Source organism: Mauremys mutica, chromosome 6, assembly GCF_020497125.1.
Source record: "Mauremys mutica isolate MM-2020 ecotype Southern chromosome 6, ASM2049712v1, whole genome shotgun sequence".
NCBI classification, from domain to species: domain Eukaryota; kingdom Metazoa; phylum Chordata; order Testudines; family Geoemydidae; genus Mauremys; species Mauremys mutica.
In genome coordinates this window covers 15,261,515-15,281,774 of record NC_059077.1, presented here as the reverse complement: position 1 = coordinate 15,281,774, position 20,260 = coordinate 15,261,515, and the positions used below count along the sequence as shown (strand labels likewise).

At 43.7% G+C, this 20,260-nt stretch overlaps 1 protein-coding gene across 2 annotated transcripts in view; it reads left to right on the top strand.

Moving 5' to 3' along the window:
- Positions 1-20,260, top strand: part of MYO5B (myosin VB) — a 353,047-nt gene that overhangs the window by 204,686 nt on the left and 128,101 nt on the right. For both annotated transcript variants that reach the window (XM_045022478.1, XM_045022477.1), the window contains exons 9-12: positions 414-523; positions 3,971-4,236; positions 16,885-16,966; positions 18,598-18,738. In XM_045022478.1, coding sequence (XP_044878413.1) covers positions 414-523; positions 3,971-4,236; positions 16,885-16,966; positions 18,598-18,738 — 599 coding nt within the window. The remainder of the gene's footprint in view (positions 1-413; positions 524-3,970; positions 4,237-16,884; positions 16,967-18,597; positions 18,739-20,260) is intronic.

Sequence of the window (20,260 nt, the reverse complement as noted above, 5' to 3'; positions counted from 1 at the left end):
TGTACGATCTTACAATTATTACAGGTAAGCAGTTTTGCCCTTTTGTGTTATAAAAAACAAAGCAAGCCCCTATACAGTCTCCTCTGCAGTTGGTTGAATTGAAATCCCAAATGAGTTTAAATGATCATCATAGAGTAGTTTCTTAGCTTTCATGCAAGTTTAAAATAGTATCCGATCCATCTGTAATAAAATCGCCTTGATATGATTGTTTAGGGTGTGAAGATTTAACAGTTCGTGTGAGAAGTTCCTCTTGCAATCTCAGCTGTCACCTTGAATGATGATGGTTTATTGAGGGCATTCTGACTGTTTTTGAAATCATCCATTCGGAAAGGAAATTGAACCGTATAAATATTTTAAAAGAGAGTAAACCACTTTTTATGTTGTGAAAATTGGATGTCAATTGTTTCTTTCAGGAGTGAAAGAGTCCCATCAGATGAGCATTTTTAAGATAATAGCTTCCATCCTGCACCTAGGAAACTTGGAAATTCAAGCAGAACGAGATGGAGAGTCCTGTAGTATATCGGTAAGTTTTTAGCAGGCACAGAAGATATTGTGTGTTCAATTTAGTATATTAATAAATCCAGCCAAGTTGCTTCTCTCTTGCTACAAAGGATGCTATCAAGTATGTTTAGTTAATAACTTAATTTCTGTAGAAGCAGCAAAGAATCCTGTGGCACCTTATAGACTAACAGACGTTTTGCAGCATGAGCTTTCGTGGGTGAATACCCACTTCCTTGCATCCGAAGAAGTGGGTATTCACCCACGAAAGCTCATGCTGCAAAACGTCTGTTAGTCTATAAGGTGCCACAGGATTCTTTGCTGCTTCTACAGAACCAGACTAACACGGCTACCCCTCTGATACTTAATTTCTATTTATTTTCTCTTGTTTTATTGCTTTTGTAGGCAACTTATATATAAATCTTATTTCCCTGATGTGTTTGTCTCTTTCCATCTGGGAAATAATGCAATCTCACTTGTTTTTTCTAGCAGACTTGTAAAGCAACATGACTGTTTGCTTACTTGCTGGGTTTTTAAAATAAAATGGTTGTCGCTCTTAAAAACTGACCAGCTCCCCTAGCTAACAAATCTAATGTTACCTCAGTGTTTGCAGCATTCTCTGGAGTAAAGATTAGGGAAACAGAGAGATTATTGCAAATACTGAGGTAACAATACAGAGGTACAAATACTGTGATCCTTACCCCCTACATAAGGTAAAATTGATAAGTCTTTAAAGGCAACTTGTATCAGTCTCAATAGTGCTGTCTGCAGAATAGTGTTTGGGAATTCACGCGCCCTATGGGCAATGCCAGTGCTGAATCAGTAGCTGCTGGTGAATAAGAATCCGAAACAATGGGCTAGTGCCTCCTCTGTAAATGTAAGTCCATTGATTTCAGTTGCCTGGTTTTGGATTTCCTCCAGGCGCAGAATTTGGTCAGTGCTGGTGTCTCTCAAATACTTAGGGGATTTAAAGAAGAATGGAATGGGAGCATCTTTTTATACCTTTTCAGACTGTCATCATTTTCAGTATGTGTCAGAACTGTGGCCTAACCCATTTCCCCCATGTTATGGGGTTTTTTTTGGTTTCTGGGTTAGATTTGGGATGCATATTGCAGCACAGGCTTTCAGAAATGGTAGTGATTTTGGATGCCATTGTTTATATATTTATTTTTTGGGTGCCCAACTTGAAATATCTTTTTAAAAGGGCTGAATTTGCTCTCTTAAAATGAGGCCCCTTTAAGGTATTTCTGACTGGATCCAGAATCCATCACTTTTGGAAATGTTGGCCTGTCAGCAAGAGTGTAAATACTGGAATAAAGAAATGGTTCTATTGTGCAACTAATTCAATTATCTGGTTTTGGTTGCTGGAGTTCAGAGCTGTGAGAAATGATGCTGCCATATATTTGTCATTGAAATGTAGCCATCCAGTATGCAAAGGAGTACAACATAGATAGCAACACAGGGTGTCTCTGTATCACATATATTTATTAAAAGAATACTAAAAACCTTAACAGTGATTCCCTCCATTGTTTTTGTGTTTATTCAGACAAAATACATTAGAATAGCGACTGTATGGATAGTGTTCTACCAATTATCAACATGTTCCATACTGGGTAGTTTATCCTTAATTAAAATATAAGGACGTGCTCTGCACATATTGCTAGTGTTACCCTGGAGATGCTCAGTGTGCAGTTAGTTGGACACGGGGGGGCAATTTGTTTTCGATATTTGGCAATCTGGGTGCATAAAACTAATCTGCTCCCACAATGCTGAATTCTGTAATGGATTTAGCATTATTTAATTAAGTTTAAATGTGACTGCATGAAATAAATTCCATCCTGGTTATTACTTTTAATCAGCAATCAGAAAAATGTGGCAGAGCCAAAAAACATCCTAGAGGATTTTAAAAGGCATTCCTCCCCTCCACCCCCAAAATTATCTAGCAGGGTATTTTTGTTTTTCTTTCGTTTGAAGTATAATGTAATGTTAACAAAAGACTGACCAATTTCCCACTCTCTTACAAGAAGATGCCTGCAGGCTCACTCACATGTACTGTATGAAACCCAGCAACTGTCCAGGACTTTGCTGGTTTTTGCCACTAAAAACAAATGTGAACTTAAGACTCTTAACTAACTACTTTTTTTTTAAATAACTACTGGAAAATAGATCAACAACAACCACTTAATCTCATATATTTTGGGGGCCTAATTATACCAAGAAATCCCAAGAGTGCTTTGCAAAAGGCATGCTGTAATTTAATAATACAGTTGGCAGTGCCAAGCTAATGATTTAGAGCCTGATCCAAATAAATGAATGTTGAAATAAATGTTGGCGTCTTTGAATTCACTTCAATGGGTTCTGGATCAAGCCCTTAAGGTAAAAGGAATCCAAGTTTTCACTGTGATGTAGAAGGAAACAGCAGCATCATCTCCAGATAGGGAGTTCTCCCCGCCCCCCAACCTCCTCCCCCACCCCTTAAAATGCCAAATGGTTGAAGTACTATCTGGCAGTGGTGGTATATTTAGGGGCTTGTAATAACACAAGGAAGTGCATCTAGAGTAACAGAGCCAGCCATCCTGGTTTTGGTTCTCAATGACTTAGTGGGAGTTGAGGTTGCTCAGCAACTCGCAGGATAGTGTCCTTAGAGAGCGGGTTACCTGTTATGTGTTGCATAGTTTGAGCTTTGTAGAAGGAACAAAACTGAACCATTATAGATACTCTACTCCTTTCTATTAAGATTGTGTCGCTTAAGATGCCCAGGGCATAGAGAAGCCATACAGTGTGTGGGTCTGTGGTTGCAAAACGAACAGCATTGTGTAGAGCTGGGCTCCATTTAATGTATCGTTCCAAAGTCTAGAGAGCTTCAGTTAAATGTTCTCATTTTTATGTCATCTCTGTCAACCACAGTTAAACAAGATAGAATCTCAGATAGAAACCAGCTGCTGATTTCATTACAGTATTTTGATCCTGATCCTGGAAATCTAGAATTAAAATTTCATTCTGAATCAAACTTCTCTCTAGGAATCTACCACCAAGTCATTCATCTCTTCAGTGGTTAACATTATTTCAAGAGATTGTCTCATTCTGAATCTATGATAAATAGATAGTCCCTACAAATTAGTTATCCACAGTTAACGACTAAGTAGGAAATTAACATCATAAAGCCAATCTGAGGTTGGTCAAAATCCTAAATTGCACAATAACTCTAGTATTGACCAATCTCAGTGATACAGCTTCTGTTACAAATGGTATTTGTGAGGCACAGGCTTGTGCATCACACTGAAGCAGCAGTTTCAGAAATGGGCCTGATTTCTGAGGACTAAAGCTGTTGTTATGTTTTATTTTTTTCCTCCCCCCATCTTCCAATCAGAATAGTAGGCAGCCCAGTAGCATAGATATGTGGGTGTTTTCTTGTCTCCCAGCCTCAGCTCGTTGAGCTCCTGCTGATTTTATATTTCTCTTTATATCCTAGAAACAGGATGAACACCTGAATAATTTTTGCAGATTGCTTGGAGTGGAGCACAGCCAGATGGAGCACTGGCTGTGCCATCGGAAGCTTGTCACAACAGCTGAGACGTACATCAAGCCCATGTCTGCGCAGCAAGTCATGAATGCCAGGAATGCGCTGGCCAAGCATATATATGCCCAGCTGTTTAACTGGATTGTGGAGCATATCAACAAAGCCCTGCATACCACCCTCAAGCAGCACTCATTCATTGGGGTTCTGGATATCTATGGGTAGGAAAGGCCTCTGTTTCTTCCGCTTTCATTTGCCAGTCTATTGCTCTGCTTTCTTTAGTTTACCATGTTCCACTTCAGTTAAACTTGAGTTTTGAGAAATCTGATCCATGCAAAATCTGTTCCGGAATGGATTGCTAGGAGTGACTGTATTTGCAATACACTGAATGGTAGAAGTTGCATTGAGCAGGATTACTTGTGGCCTGATCCTGCAAAGTGCTGAGCTCCAGGAGCACTGGTGTCATCCTCTGCCTTCCCTAAAGTGCCCAGCACCTTGCAGGATTGTGCTGTTATTACTTTCCCCCTCCAAAACAATAAAGACAATGGATCAGGCTTGTAGGGAACTCAGATGCAGTGCAACTCTCTTATAGTGAAGTAGAATTATGACAACTTGTTTAGAATACCCTGTCAGTGTATTGGGCTGTTACTGCACAGACACCATGAGTTCTCCTTTCTGTGAGCTCCTGCCTAGGAGGATGACATGGTGTGCTACAGCTGGTGACCTGTGCTAAACAAGTAACCAAGTCCTTGCCCCTGAGAGCTTACGGTATGAGGGTACAAGCTGGTACAGTGGAAAGAGAACAAGCTCAGAGCATTATGTATTGTCTGTATTACAGAATTGGAATCCTGCTTCAGATTTCAACCCCTTCCCCCACCACTCCTTTGCAGACTTGGGTCTATTTGGATGTTGGACTTTGGTCCGGGTCCATCTATATCCAGTAGGTTTTTGTGAAGGAGGAGGGAGAAGGGGCTTTGTGTATATTGAAGTCCTGCCTGCTTTGATTGAATTCCAACGTGCATATACTGTCTCTATTAGAGCAGCCCTCCATGTAGACCAGTGGTCCCCAAACTTTTGCAGGTTGCACCCCCCCATACCCTTGTCCATGCTCCCCTCCCAGGACTGGGAGCTGGAACATGGCACAGGGGGCGGGGGACTCACAGACAGGTGTAAGGGGGCTGAGGCTGGGGCCACAGCTGGGGGTGGGTCTGGAGCCGGGAGCAGGGCCACGGATAGAGCCATGGCCAGGGCGGGGGTGAGAGCGGAGCCCGGAGCTGCAGCCAGGCACAGAGTGGGGCGGCAGCCAGGTGTGGCTCCATTCCCTCCCACAGCTTCAACCTTGGCTCTGGGCCAGGAACAGAGCCACAGCCAGAGGGTGGGGGCAGGGGCGGGACAGGGAACGGATTAGGGTTGCCAACCCTCCAGGATTGGCCTGGAGTCTCCTGGAAATGGCATCAATCTCCTGGTGACTATTGAAAGCAATCTGGGAGATTTTAATAGGATATTTTAAGAAAATGACATTACATCGTGTTGGGGAAATAAATCTCCTGGAATAGCTTCAGTCAGAGTTGCCAACCCTAGGAACGGAGCCACCGCCGGGCTGTGGTGGGGGACAGTAACCAGGCCGCTGTCTGGGTGTGGAGCCACGCTGGGGCTGGGAGCCGGGGCCGGCAGCGGGGACAGAGCAGAGCTGGGGGTGGGGTGGGGCTTGGGTTGCGCTTTCTCCTCTCCCTCCATGAGAGCTGGCCTGGGCCCTGCTGTCCCCCCCCCCCCCAAACGTTCCTCTGCGCCCACCTATGGGAGTGTACCACACAGTTTGAGGACCTCTGACTTAGACTAAAGGATGATCTTGTGACTAAGGTACAAGACGGGAGGTCAAAGAGCTGGATTCTCTTCCTAACTGTGCTATTAACTTGCTGGGTGACCTTCACTGAAATTGCTCTGTGCCTCAGCTTGCTTAGCCCTCAAATGTAATACCTGTGTCACAAGGGTGTTGTGAAGCATGATGGGGTTGCAGTGTCCCTCAGTTTTGGCCCCACCCACCTGACTGGACCAAATTTGTGTGAGTGGAGTTGTGACCTGGCTCATGGGGTTGTGATGCCATTCGCTCAAATTTGGCCCACCCAGACTACTGTCGTCATGATGGCTGGGCCAAACTTGAGTGGTGCTGGGACCCCAGATGTTGCAGTGCCTGGAACAGGGAGCCAAGTCTGGCCAGCCCCGTGGGACAGGAGTTGCCACATGACCCTTTGAAACATGCTGCTAACCCAATTTTGGATCCTGACCCATGGGTTGGGTAACGTGGCCTTAGAACTTAGGCCAGGTTTGCCCAAAAGCTCATGTATGAGGATGCGGATTTCCTTTAAACCCAGTGCAGCCTGCACCACCTTTCATCACCTGTGTTCAAGGGCCAGCAGCAGATTGGCTATAGCAGGAGCTTGATTATTTCCACATCATTGCAGCAGAACAAGAGCTGGGCAGCCTGCCAGGTCCCCAGAAGATCCAGACCAGTGGAGTGGAGAGTGGGTCTATCCATTTCCATCCCTGTCCTTACAGCTAAAGGAAAAGAGGTGGAACAGTGGGACTGCCAGCAACCCCTGTAAGAGCTGGAAGGAGCAACAGCCAGCTAATCAGCCATCCCCACCCTGAAGACGTCAGGAAGAATGGACCAGGTAGACGGCCACTGGCCCACCTACATACAACTGTTAGACATAACAGGGAGCTCAGAGCCTCTTGTGAAGAAGTGATTAGTGGAAGGGCAGGGCAAGATGCCAAGCAACAGAGAGAGAAGACCAACACCAGGCAAAAACCCACCTGATGGCAGGCACAGTCACAAACTTGGCTTGTCAAATCCTAATGAGTTTAGAACTCAAAAATGATACCCCAATCTAAGCGTATTTTGAGTTCTTTACAGAAAGCTCACACGATCCTAGTCACTACTCAGTTAATGGAATTGGGGCAGGATTCTCACTTCTGCATAAAGCACCATGAGATTTTTAACATTGTTTTCTCGTGGCTCGGTGGTCTGTTAAATATCCCATCTGAAAGAAAGCCCCTACCCTCAGCCACCAAGCCCTCCCATCCCACAAAAACACAATGCTGAAGCATCAATGAAGTACTGACTGTGCTGGAAGAGATGCTGTTTACACATTCACTATCAGCACGTCCTGCAGCACCTTCATGATCCCAGAAGGCTCCCATCAAAATTCCGAGCCAGCATGATCCTGCCTACTTTGGGATCTGACAATAGAGCAGTTTGAGGTGGTGTAGCTGTTGGCACAGGGATTTGTTAGCACTGAGGGTGACCCACATGGATACTACAAGATCAAGAGAATCGTCGAGGCCGAGAAGTTGCCAGCTGTAGACAGCATAAGCTGAGGAGTGGTTCTAAAGGAGTGTAAGTCAGAGGAACTTTTAACAAAATGTTGTTTCCTGTCCAAGTTGCCTTGATTCCAGAGAGATTCCCTGTGGACTGTAATGTGTCAGAAAAATGTTGTTGTTGAAGAAGGAGCCATATGGACTATACCAGGAAAGTGTAGACCAGTCAGTTGACATCAAATAAGAAACAGACAAGCATTTGCAGAAATGTAAATAAAAGTTGATTAGAGGGTAATGCCCATGAAATATTAAGGTAGACAAGAAAACCTCCATTACCGGGACACAACCACAAGACCTTTCTGCTGAAGATCACAAAAATGTTTCCCCTAAAACACTGAACCAAGATGGCACTGTCAGTCTTCTGCCCAGTAGCTGCTGCTGGCATAAGAGTTATTAGCTGGGTACAATGGTGTGAGCTGAGACAAAGTAAGATTGTCCCCAGTTCCGATGCCCCTCTACCAGATGGGCATTCCATAACTCTTTCTTTGCTTTTGTATTTCATCTAGCTTAACGTGGGGATTGTGGCATTAATAAGTTCTGTCTAACCTCTTCCTTCTGAAAGAGTGATGTTGGAAGGTAAAGGACTTGTGTGTGTATTAGCTTAGCAATCAGCTTCCTTATTCTCCCTCACACATAATCAGGCCTGGGATCTTTTAGGCTGGGATTTTTAGACCCCTTTGAAAAAGCTAGGCTTAGCACTTACTAACATTTTTAAAGTGAATTGGTGTATGAATTCAGTGCTAGTGAAAGGTTCAGAATGGATGTCTGTGGAAACCAAAGTCCTACAGAGCATGAGGCTCCCCATGCTGCCCCACCAGCAGCAGAGGAAAGAGATTATTTTACTGATTCCATTAAGAAATGATTGTATAGGGTTCTGCCCTTAAATGTTCACAGGGAAAACCAGCATAAGGCTGTGCACCCCAGAGAGCAAATGGCAGTTCCTCTCCAGTTCTATTCAGCATTGCCTGGTGCGCTAAGGACTGGACTTGGAGCTCCCAGCACTGACTCCTGATGGAGCCGTGAACAAGTAACTTAAACTCTATCCATTTCCCTACCTGTAAAATGAGAGATACTGACCTACCTCATAGGGAGTTGGTGATTATTTAGCTAATGGTTATAAGTCTTTGAAGATGAACATACTATATGAAAGGTAAGAATTCACATTATTATTATTATTATTATTATTATTTTATTATAACATAGCGTATATGGGTCTGATCACCTTCAATCTTGCTTAAGGTTACATTGTGCTAAAAGGTGTATATAGTTATCGACTACGTTATATCTTGTAATATATTTAAGATGTCTGGCCAAATCCTGGACGTTATCCTTAGGGTGATGGGTATTTGCTCTTCGTACCTTTATCATGAACCCATGATTTTTTGATACTGAAATTTTGTCTGTAAAGGAACAAAAATGTTGTCTCCTTGAAGGATTTACTTATTATCCAATGTTATAGCTGAGGCTGATAGCACTGCCTGTTACTAAGGTTGCCTAATATTGCCCATTATAAGGCCCTAGTTTTCAGTCCTTTAACCAGCTAGGCTAAACTTTTCTGTGCCAGATGTCTGCCTCAGGGTGAATTTTTTTTTTTTTGAAAATTTCAGCCGAAACAATTCAGCCATTTCTGAGAACAAAACTGAAGAGAAATTTGTTCTTTTGACCATTTTAAAAAATTCTGCCTATACTGGGCATGCTCCAGCCTTGGCTGAACAGGATTTCCCTGTAATTGCAGCTCTGGTCTGCGGCAGTGTGGGCTAGGTCTGGGCACCTGAACTGCAAGACCAGCGAGCCACTCCTGTGTTCTCAATGTCTCCCCTGCTGGCACCTAGGCAGTGTGGAGGAGGAAACTGCGTGATTTGAAGACAATGGGGATAAGAGCTGCAGGATGGGGAACAGAGAGGGTCTGGGAGTGGGTGGGAAGGGAGAATAGGGCTGTATGGAATGGGGGAGGAGAGCGGGAGATTGGGCTGGCGAGGCAAGGATTCTGGAACTTTGGAGGAAGAACCTGAGGTTGGACAAGAAGCCTGTGGGAGGGAGATTGGGGCTAGGGGGTGGGAGAGGAGTGGGGCAACTGGAGGGCAGGGTGGGGTAGAGAGACAGCTAGGAGGAGGAGCTGGGGCAGAGGGAGAACTGTGAATTGCTGGGCAAGGGGACTGGGAGTAGGGATGGAGACTGGAGGGGTGAAACTGACTTTCTGAGCAAGAAGACTGGGTTTGGACCGAGACGCCGTAGGAGTGGAGAGTGGATGTCAAGAAGAAATGTCTAGAAATCATGACCTAGAAGGCAAGATTGAAAAAGCTGGGTAGTCTGGAAAAGAAGACTGAGGGGGGACACAAGTCTTCAAGCATGTATATAAAGGGGTGGGGGGGTGATAAATTCTCTTTATCCACTGAGGACAGGACAAGAAGTAATGGATTTAAATTGCAGCAAGGGAAATTTAGGTTAGACGTGAGGGGAAAAACGGTCAGGGTAATTAAACATTGGAACAAATTACCAAAAATATCCAACATACACTGTTCCTCAGCTCCCCATATTTCACGTGAGGGTAATACCCCCTCATCTCAGAGGTGTGAAAATAATTCATTAATATTTGTCCAGTACTCAGATACTGTAGTGGTGAGCACTGTAGAAAATCCCACGAGGAAATTAACAATTCTCTCTTCAGAGCAGAGTTTGAGTAGTGTGCACTAAATAAGGCCTGGGGCCGCACATTGAACAGTGAGGATAAAACAAAATATTGAATAGCTGTTCATTAAACAAACACTATCCATTCTGTGCCCTAAATATGGTAGGGGTCTTGTGGAAAAAATAGGATGTGATCAAGTCATAGGTGCCATGGAAAAAAATTAGCAGGTGCTCAGCACCCACTGGCAGCCAGCTCCCCCCTTCTCCCAGCTCCTCTCCACCACCGGTAGCCCCACTAAGCAACTTCTCCCCCTCCCAGGAGGCGCTGGGAGGGAGAGGCAGGAGTGGGGAGGGGACAGAAAGAGGTGGGGAAGAGGTGAGGCAGGGATGCGGCCTAGGGGGAAGAGTTTGAGTGGGGGTGGGGGCTTGGGGGAAGGGTTGGAGTGGGGGTTGGGCTTGGGGAAAGGGGTGGAGTGGGGGCAGGGCCTGGGACAGAGGGGGGTTGAACACCCCCCGGGTAAAGAGGAAGATGGTGCCTATGGATCAAGTCATTAAAGACTGTATCATAATGCATATGAACAAGGGGGCAGAATTAAGATTGCACAGACAATCTTAACTGGAATTTCTGAATTTATGATTGCTTGACCTAGCAATCTTAATCTTTCATTGTATGTTTTATATATATGAAGTATATGTATCTGTATAACAGTTTGTGTGTGAAGAAAAAGTATCAATGTATAATTGATGGCACCTTAAAGACTAACCGATTTACCTGGGCATAAGCTTTCATGGGTAAAAACCCCACTTCTTCAAATAAATCTGTTAGTCTTTAAGGTGCCACTGGACTCCTCATTGTTTTTGTGGATACAGACTAACACAGCTACCACTCTGATACTTATCAATGTATATTCATCCAGTAGCCCAAATTGGCTCCATCATGTGTACAATAGCTACTCTACAGTAAAACAAACACCTCAGTATTTGGCATGAAAGCTGGAACTGCGCCAGAGGAACTATACGACATAACAGAATAATTTTTTTTTAAACCTGGGGGACAAGAGCAATTGCACTGAAATTTTAATATCTTGAGTAAATAATAATCCTTCTTTTAAAACGATGGGCTATCTAAATACAGCATTTATTGTTTTGGCCAGGCAAGCATGGCCGGCTCCAGACCCCAGCGCGGCAAGCACGCGCGTGGGGCGGCCCTTTCCCGGGGGGGCGGCAGGCTGGGCCGGCGGACCTGCCGCAGTCATGCCTGCGGGAGGTCCACCGGAGCCCCGGGACGACCGGACCTGCCGCAGGCATGACTGCAGAGGGGGCGCTGGTCGCGAGCCTCGGCTGGACCTCCCGCAGGCATGACTGCGGCAGCTCAAGCGGAGCCGTCGGACCTGCGAACCGTCCGCAGCTGCGGGAGGTCCAGCCGAGCGACCAGCGGACCCTCCGCAGTTATGCCCGCGGGAGGTCCGCTGCTCCCGCGGCTCAAGGGCGCCTCCCGCGCATGACTGCTTGGGGCGGCCAAAAAGGTAGAGCCGCCCCTGCAGGCAAGTAACTGGTGTGCAGTACCTTTCCATAGTGTATTTTGTAATCCTCCGTGAAGTTACCGTGGTCTGTTGTTTTTTGTTTCGTCTTTTAAAGCAGTGAGGACACAACATTTGATTTATATGTAAGTAGTGGGACACTTACTACCAGAAGTCTTGAAACTCAAAGTAAGGCCTGACACTTTATTGTTAACTCCTGCTTTTGTGCTGCTTTCTCCCACTCACAGAACCAGTTACCTGTTTGTTTTTGGTTTCTAGTGCTGGTGAAAGGTCTGGTATTTACAGCCTTGCTGAGGACCTCTGTTTCTCCTCAGAACAAGTACAGCATGCACAGAGACAATTTAGGCTTCGCCTGCCTCAACCCTGACCAAGTGATACCACCTCTAGGGATGAGCCAAAAGTTTGGTCTTCATGGCCTACTCAGTCCCTCATGCCTGAGTCTGTTTGTCAGCAATAAGGGCAGTTACGATGGGGGGAGGTAGGGTTATGATCATCTTCTTGTTAACTGAAAAAAAAAATTCCCTAAATCTTTCTGTAATTCAGACTCCTGAGTCAGCAAAGGTAACCCTAGATTGGAGTCAAGACAGTGAGTCAGAGCTGCCTATATCTTCTCAAATCTGAGACCCAAAATTCTTCTTCAGCATCCTAGGAGTGTAATTCTCCTTCTTATAAGGGAGTTAATGATGCCAGATCCTGATTCACTGGCAGACATGGGGATAGTTTGTTTTATTTCTTTACTGTTTGCAATATAAAAAGATACAAAAAAGATACAAATGAGCATGAGACTGGTCCAACACTCCATACTTAAGATATAGGGTGACAATATGTCCCAATTTTATAGGGACAGTCCCGATTTTTGGGTCTTTTTCTTATATAGGCTCCTATTACCCACCACTCCCGTCCCGATTTTTCACACTTTCTGTCTGGTCACCCTGGTTCTGTCTGGAACTTCTGAGAGAGTTTTAGAATTAAACCTTAATTTTGTTTTGGTAAGTATCAAAAGAGATCCTCATTCTTGGGGCCAAATTCTTAGCTGGTGTAAACTGATGCAGTGAGAGAACTTGGCCTTTGGACACTGAAATGTTCCAGAGATGTCTCCAAAAACTCAGTAAACAAGAGACAAGCATGGAACAATTAGGAAGAATGGGGAAGCACAATGGTAGCACATATATATAATGCAACAGGCAAGGAATGTGTAAGTTACAAAACAGAGGGGAAGGGAGGCAAAAAACACCACATAAAACAAATGTGTAACACAGTTGTACTAATTTAAACATAGAATGGAACACACAGACAGGGGATATTTATACATAGAGAGAACATGAAAAGGTGGAAGTATGCATAGCAACAGGAAGAGTCTAATCAATTGAGATGAGCTATCATCAGCAGGAGGAAAAAAAACTTTTTGAAGTGATAATTAAGATGGCCCATAGAAGGTGTGAGGAACTGAGCTGCTGTTTTCTGTCTGTAGGCTGAGAGCAACAGGAGGAAGGTTGCGACTCCCCTGTAACAATTGCCATTATTTACAGTTGTGAGAGTTACTGTGTCCAGTGGACTAATTAAAAGCTGCCAAGGTATTTCTCTGGCTCCCCAGGGGCGGCTCCTGGCACCAGCACGCCAAGCGCGTGCCTGGGGCGGCAAGCCACGGGGGGCGCTCTGCTGATCGCCGCGAGGGCAGCAGGCAAGTTGCCTTCGGCAGCATGCCTGCAGAGGGTCCACTGGTCCCGCGGCTTTGGCGGACCTCCCGCAGGCGTGCTGCCGAATCCGCGGGACCAGGGACCTCCCGCAGGCAAGCCGCCGAAGGCAGCCTGCCTGCCGTGCTTGGGGCGGCAAAATACCTAGAGCTGCCCCTGTGGCTCCCCCTCCTTGCCTCCCTGCCCAATCGATTCAATTTGTCATCCTTTTTATTTATTGGTTGAATTGTCAGTCCCCTGTAGCAGATAGGAAGGTATGGGGGAAGGTTTCCTATTTCTATTTTTTGCACCAAGGTTTAGTGAATGCAATGAAATTAATTGAAACAAAGAGCCATTTGTTTCCTTTTCCCATTAGGAGATCATCTTAGCACAAGGTATTTTTCAAGAGCAAGACCTCCTAGTCAGAACACATACAGAGCAGACAAAACAAACCACTTCATCAATTAGCAAGTATCAGTGAAACTGTTTCCTTAATTAGCAAGTTCACATAAATTGCCTTTAAGTTGATCCTAACCTTGACAGATAGCAAAGAAAAATGCTATAAGGTAGGGTTTTCCTTTTCATGTGACTGAGCCTTCGCCACCAGGAATATTTGATAAATCACAAACTCCTTTCCCATTTTTTAATTTGTCTCCTGGATCTTGGGAAAATAAATTAATTCAGCTTAGTAAAAACACACATTTATGTGTCTGGCTTCAGTGCTTGAAAATACATGCTGAGGATTGGAGGCATGATACCGCTGCTGCATTCACAGGTTCTTTTGATAGACAGCTTGTTGTGACTAGGTATATAGCTGCTCTCCTACTCCTGGCAATCTTTCAGAGGGGAGTCACAAATCATATCCTAGGTTTCTGAAGTAGAAAATATATTACAAATGAATTAGAGAGGAAGAGAATGATATCAGAGTGGACACTGTTTTTCTATCTACCACGCTTCCATGTGCCTTCCCTCCCTCATTAAATCTGTTTTAATTAAATCGCTCTTTGGCTCATTGCTCAACGTGATCACCAAGTTGCTGGAATTTGTATTTTTATGGAGTTCCAAAAGACTAGTGTCCATTAGTATCTAGAGGATTTAGGTTATCATGATTAAAAGAGGAGTTCCAAAGACTCCTGTTAAAAGTACTGCAGTCGGATATTTTTCACAGAGCTCATTACACCTGGGAACTCAAGTGAATGCAGTGGTCAAAGAAGTGGGATCGAAATCAAACAGAAACACATCATAAGTTCTTCAAGGGCAAATTATGTCAAATAGTCAGCAGTATTTTAATGACATGTAAACGGCTTTCAGTTCCAAGTGCCAAGGAAATTTGCTGTACTAAATATTTCAGAGATTGATTTCACTGATACAGCATGAGGAATTGAATTCCTCAGTTTAGCAACTGTTGTGCTGACTTCTGTCATGAATAATAACATCGTTGAGCCATTGTTTGGGAGGTGGGGGAGAAAACCTTATAACCCTGCTAACTATATTTGATGAGAAGAATGCTGACAAATGTATTAAACTGCCTCCTAACGACAGAGTTTTTGTTAATCAGCCTGAGAATGTTGAATTTCCTTAAGGGCAATTCTGTTACAAAATGTAAAAGCTACAGCCTATCTAACCTCACTCATTTTCAGATGACTGGAGTTAAGTCATTACATTTGATGGTCTGGGAATTGTTACCTAATAATATTCAAGAAATTGGGAAATTAAGTAATTTTGGGCTGTATCAAGTAATGAGACTCTAGAGACTGGAGTATTACAGTAAGCCTTAAAAAAATGACAAAGAGAAGATATTTAAACCCTTTTTCTTTATGGTGCAGTAAGAACATTCTGTCAGTGAACACAGTTCCCATTATCTGACCAATTGCCTTGCTGTGCCTTTTTCTTTACAGTAGGCTTATATTAATTAAATTTAAGAAGTAGGCACTGCCACTTTTTTCTTCCCAAAGTTATCTGCAGATGTCAGTCTTTTTTTCATAGACTTGGCTTTAGAAATACTTATTCACATCATTAACACCGGGTGATACCCTGCGGAATCTAGAAAAATGCTTACAGTATACAGCAACTGGTGTATAAGTACAGTTATCCAGTTTCATTACAAGTAGGATTTAACTTCTGGCTTGTTTCAGTGGTTTGTAACGGCCTGATTGCAATTTAAGTTATAGTGAAAGGACCAAACTCTCTGCTGCATCACTCAATTGAAATCAGTGGAGTTATGCCAGCAGAATTTAACTCAATGTTGCCATCGCAGTGGGTTCAGTCCTGCTCCCCCTGAAGTCCGGGGCAAAATTTCTGTTGGCTTCAAGAGGAGTAGGAAGGATCAGACTCCAATGCCGTTCTTCAGTATGGAGCTCTTTTAGACCCCTCCCCTGCGGAGGGCTCTCGGGCAAACAGGAGTGCCGGCAGCCTTTTTGGCGCCCTAGGTGGCGGAAGGTCCAGCCCCTGAAATACCGCTGACGACCGCAGTGGCTGGATATTCGGCCGCCGCCCCCTAAATGTCAGTGCCTTAGGCGACCGCCGAGGTCACCTAATGGGTTGCGCCGGCCCTGCAGGCAAAGGAAGCAGAGCTGGGTATGGGGAGGCGGTGCAAAGGGCACACACCTCCTATGTGGATTCTCACTGTGAATGAGCTCCCCCTGCAGAACCTGGGGCACTGATGATGGGTTTGTGGCAGGGCAGAGATTCAGGATCCATAGCTATGCAGTTATCAGAGGGGTAGCCGTGTTAGTCTGGATCTGTAAAAGCAGCACAGAGTCCTGTGGCACCTTATAGACTAACAGACATTTTGGAGCATGAGCTTTCGTGGGTGAATACCCACTTCATCGGATGCATGTAGTGGAAATCTCCGGGGCAGGTGTATATATATGCAAGCAAGAAGCAGGCTAGAGATAACGAGGTTAGTTCAATCAGGGAGGATGAGGCCCTCTTCTAGCAGCTGAGGTGTGAAAACCAAGGGAGGAGAAACTGGTTTTGTAGTTGGCAAGCCATTCACAGTCTTTGTAGCTATGCAGTTGTGTGTTTTTCCCCTTGGCCCAGGGATCTTCTTACATAGAGGGCATAGTCTTGTTCCTTGAGTATTGTTTTACTGACTGAGGCAGCATTTTTCCATCTGAATCTAACCCCAAAGTCTGTTTCCAGATCATAACGCTAGGGGAAGGAGAGGACCTGCAAGGCCTTAGACCCCATCCTACAATGAATATTAGAATGAAGACTATAATAATCCCTTCCAAATTCCATTCACAAATATATATTTTATCATAATTCTTCAGTAGCTGATAGCTGAGCAGTCTTCTTCACAATGAAGTTGTGTAGCCTTATTATTTAATACTTTTGTTCCCCAAGTGATTGTTAGCCTTCCTATCTCAGATGGGGATATAATAGCACTATACGAAGTGTTACAAGCTGTACTGGTATTGAACATCTGAGTAGAGCCGAATGAGTGAATCTTTTCCAGTCCCTTAAATTCTGGTATGTGAAGATGCACGTCTTGTGGACTAACATACTTGTTGAGTTGGGAAAGAGGGAATCTGGGGACTCTGATGGGTAACTGATGTTCTCTAGCATGTGGATGATAATATCATTACAGAGTTAAGTAGATTTCAGAGGAAGCAACACTTACACTGATTTATTCATTGCTCTGCAGGTTTGAAACTTTTGAAGTGAATAGCTTTGAACAGTTTTGTATCAACTATGCCAACGAAAAACTCCAACAGCAGTTCAACTCGGTAAGGTCAGCTTGAAAATGTTTCATAAGATTAATAGAAAGCTTTGGATAAAAGCCTGGCCACATTTCCCTGTGCCAGGCTTCCACTTAGACAAGCTTGTCTCCACTCTGGCCAACTCTCACTATTAACATGAATTTGGCAGTTATAGCATAATCCGCACTGGGCAGCAATCACACAGTAGAACTGTACTATGTATTCATTGCTAGAGATGAGTTTTGCTTGGTTTTGGTTTTGATGTTTCTGAATGGTTTGTATGTGAAACCATTGAGAAAACTGGTTTTTGCATAGTTTCAACCCCAAACCAAGCTAAACCTGGCTGTTCTGAATCTGTTTCAGGATTTAAAGAGAACTCAGGAGTGGAAACCTCTAGGAGGCTGACCTAACCTGCTGGGAACTGAAACTACTTCATGTTGTATGCTTGTATTATACACATTCTAACACAATTTGTAGTGTTTGTCTTGGGATGTGAATAGATAGATGGAGTTGGATATCTACATTGCGTAGACAGAAAAATGTCAAACTTTACACAGTTAAGGGTCTGATTCCAATTTCATTGAAGTCCATGGGAATTTTGCCATTGACTTCAGTAGGAAGAAGATTTGATCCTAATTTTGGATAAAGTGGATCTACAAGAGAATTTGTTAAATTTGAGGAACTAAGTTCTGTGGGGCTGTCCTGGTACTTTAAAACTGTTCTGTACATATAGTGATGCACAGTTGCAATATATGTAAAGCGTCATACTATATATCAATGGTTCTTTAAGAAATGAAGAGGAAAATGATGGGTTTAATTTGCACAGTACACAACTGTTTTAATATGTACAACTGTTGCTTCTAAAGCAAATACATTCAAATTCAGTGATGACATGTTTGAAGAGGTTTTAAAAGCCACCTTTGAAGGAAAACAATGCATCTGAGCCAGACCTTTTTTTTTCCTCTCGTGGCTAGAATATCTTAGAAATGATCAAAGGAATTTTAACCTCTTGGAAATCAGTCTGAGAAACTTCAGCTTGTGGGGGAACTTTTTTTCTCCAGCAAGTTGTGTGTATGAAAACAGGAATCCATATTGAAAATGTCTTCTGAATCACAGCTGTAATGTTGATAACTCTTTTAGGAAAATCAACTCCCAGTCTCCCACTTGTGTGGAAGTGTGCTCAAATACTTTGATGGTGTGCACCAATATAAGAACCTAGATAGGTAAATGTCTAAGGTATTCTAGTTCACTGTATAATTTACCCATCATGGTATATGAAAATGAGGACTCATTAGGGGAGGAGGCAGAGATCTTGAGTAATGTATAAGCTACATTATGCTCCGCTGATAGGATACCACTCTCACTTATCTGCAGGGACCATTTGAATAATTTTCCAGTGCTATATATAAAGAAAATGTCCCCACCAAGTGCTTTACAATGGTAGACTTTGAGATCCTTAGTCCGTACATGGGACCAACAAATAGCAGAGTTTTTAGTTACACTGAACACTCTCGGCAGCTGAAAATTCTAGCGCTTTTCAGCCATGTCCAGGAAAACTCTACACTTGTAGTAATTGCAATAGGTAAGTGGAATGAGGGAAGTTTAATTATTAAAAAGGTGACAGTTCAGTAAATTTTTTCTGTCTTTTCTGATCACAGCATGTATTTAAGCTGGAGCAAGAAGAGTATATGAAGGAACAAATCCCTTGGACTCTTATAGATTTTTATGACAATCAGCCCTGCATAGACCTCATAGAAGCCAAACTTGGTATCTTGGACCTATTGGATGAAGAGTGTAAGGTAAAGAAAAACACTGATGTCATCACTGCCATTTTGATCATTCTTAGAGTAACTTTAGCAGGCTAGTCATGCTGCATTCAGTGTGATGGGTCCCCAAGCCAGCACTCTCCAGAAGCAGAAGCAGTCCTTGTCCAAAATGATCTGCAATCTGGTGGTCTTGTTGAATTCATCACTGCTCCTGGGTTCTCAGGTAGTGGCAGTAGCCTATAGTATCTCTTATCTAATTCATCTGACTAGGAGGCCATGACCACTCCTCTCCCATGCAGAATTGGCAATAGTCATCCCCTTCTTTGTGACCTCTACACTAGGTAAGGCTTTGCAATGTGCTTTACATCTGGCTCCAGTTGAAGACCACAGATAAACATCATCTGATGCAGAAGGTTGCTGCCCACTTCCTAAATTGGGCAGACCACTGACACACCACACCAGTGCTCTCATTTCTACATTGGGTGTTGTTACAGATGTTCATGCTGATCTTTAGTTCCCTAAATGGGACCTGGTTTTTTTGAGTTCCCCTCTCTAAGCCTATATCCTTTCACAGCAGTTGAAATTGTCTGCTTTTCCTTGTGGTTCCTGGGATAAAAGTCTTTTTGGTGGTAGGGCTTTCTCAGTCTGAATCTCCACCTTTTGGAATTCACTCCTCTTGGTGGGGCAGCTACTGGATCCAGAATATGGTAAATTTCTGAGCCCAATCAAAAGCCTTTTAATTGGTTAGATTTGAAGGTGTTTATTAATAAAGTTGATGTTGCAATGACAAGTTGTAATCCTGAAGGGATAGATTGTAAGCTCTTTGGAGCAGTATCATCTTTTTTATTCTGTTTGTACAGTGCATAGCACAATGGGGTCCCAGTCCATGACTAGAGATCCTAGACACAACCGTAATACAATAAATAAATAACGGATCAAATTTATACAAGGGGTGAAATTCTAGGTTTATTGAAGTCAATGTTCAAAGTTCCCATTGACTGTAGCGTAGCCAGGATTTCATCCAAGTTGTCCAGATTGCTGAAATCAGATGCACTTGCCCCCCTGATTCTATACCAAATGAGCAGAAGCCACCGAGACATCAGGCTGCTGGTACAGTCGGTGCTTTGTACCCTTTTTCCATGTTGTAATGGTTGCTGCAATGAGATTTCATACAATGAGATTTTGTCTTAAATGTCCATCTCAGGGACTAGCAAAAATCAGTTCACCTGGCTGAAGAGGCTTTTAACTAAAGGTCAAACAAATGGCGTTGGGAAGCTTGGGCACATTTTAAAGAGTTTTCTTACAGTGAGTCTGTAGAAATGGATTTCCATGTTTATTGCTGCTCAGCAACTCGTGATCAAATGTGTTCAGCTTACAAATTAAGCCAGTAACAGCCAGAATTGCAAACTCACCTTAGAATCCCAAAGTCAAGGTGGACTCTTCCTTGCTCATCTGTCGCCAGCAATAAGAATTCTGCAGCTGGAACTTAGTTAACATGATGCTTGAGCCAGCCTAATCCAGAGATTGTTAGATTGGCAGGGCAGGGTAAGGAGCT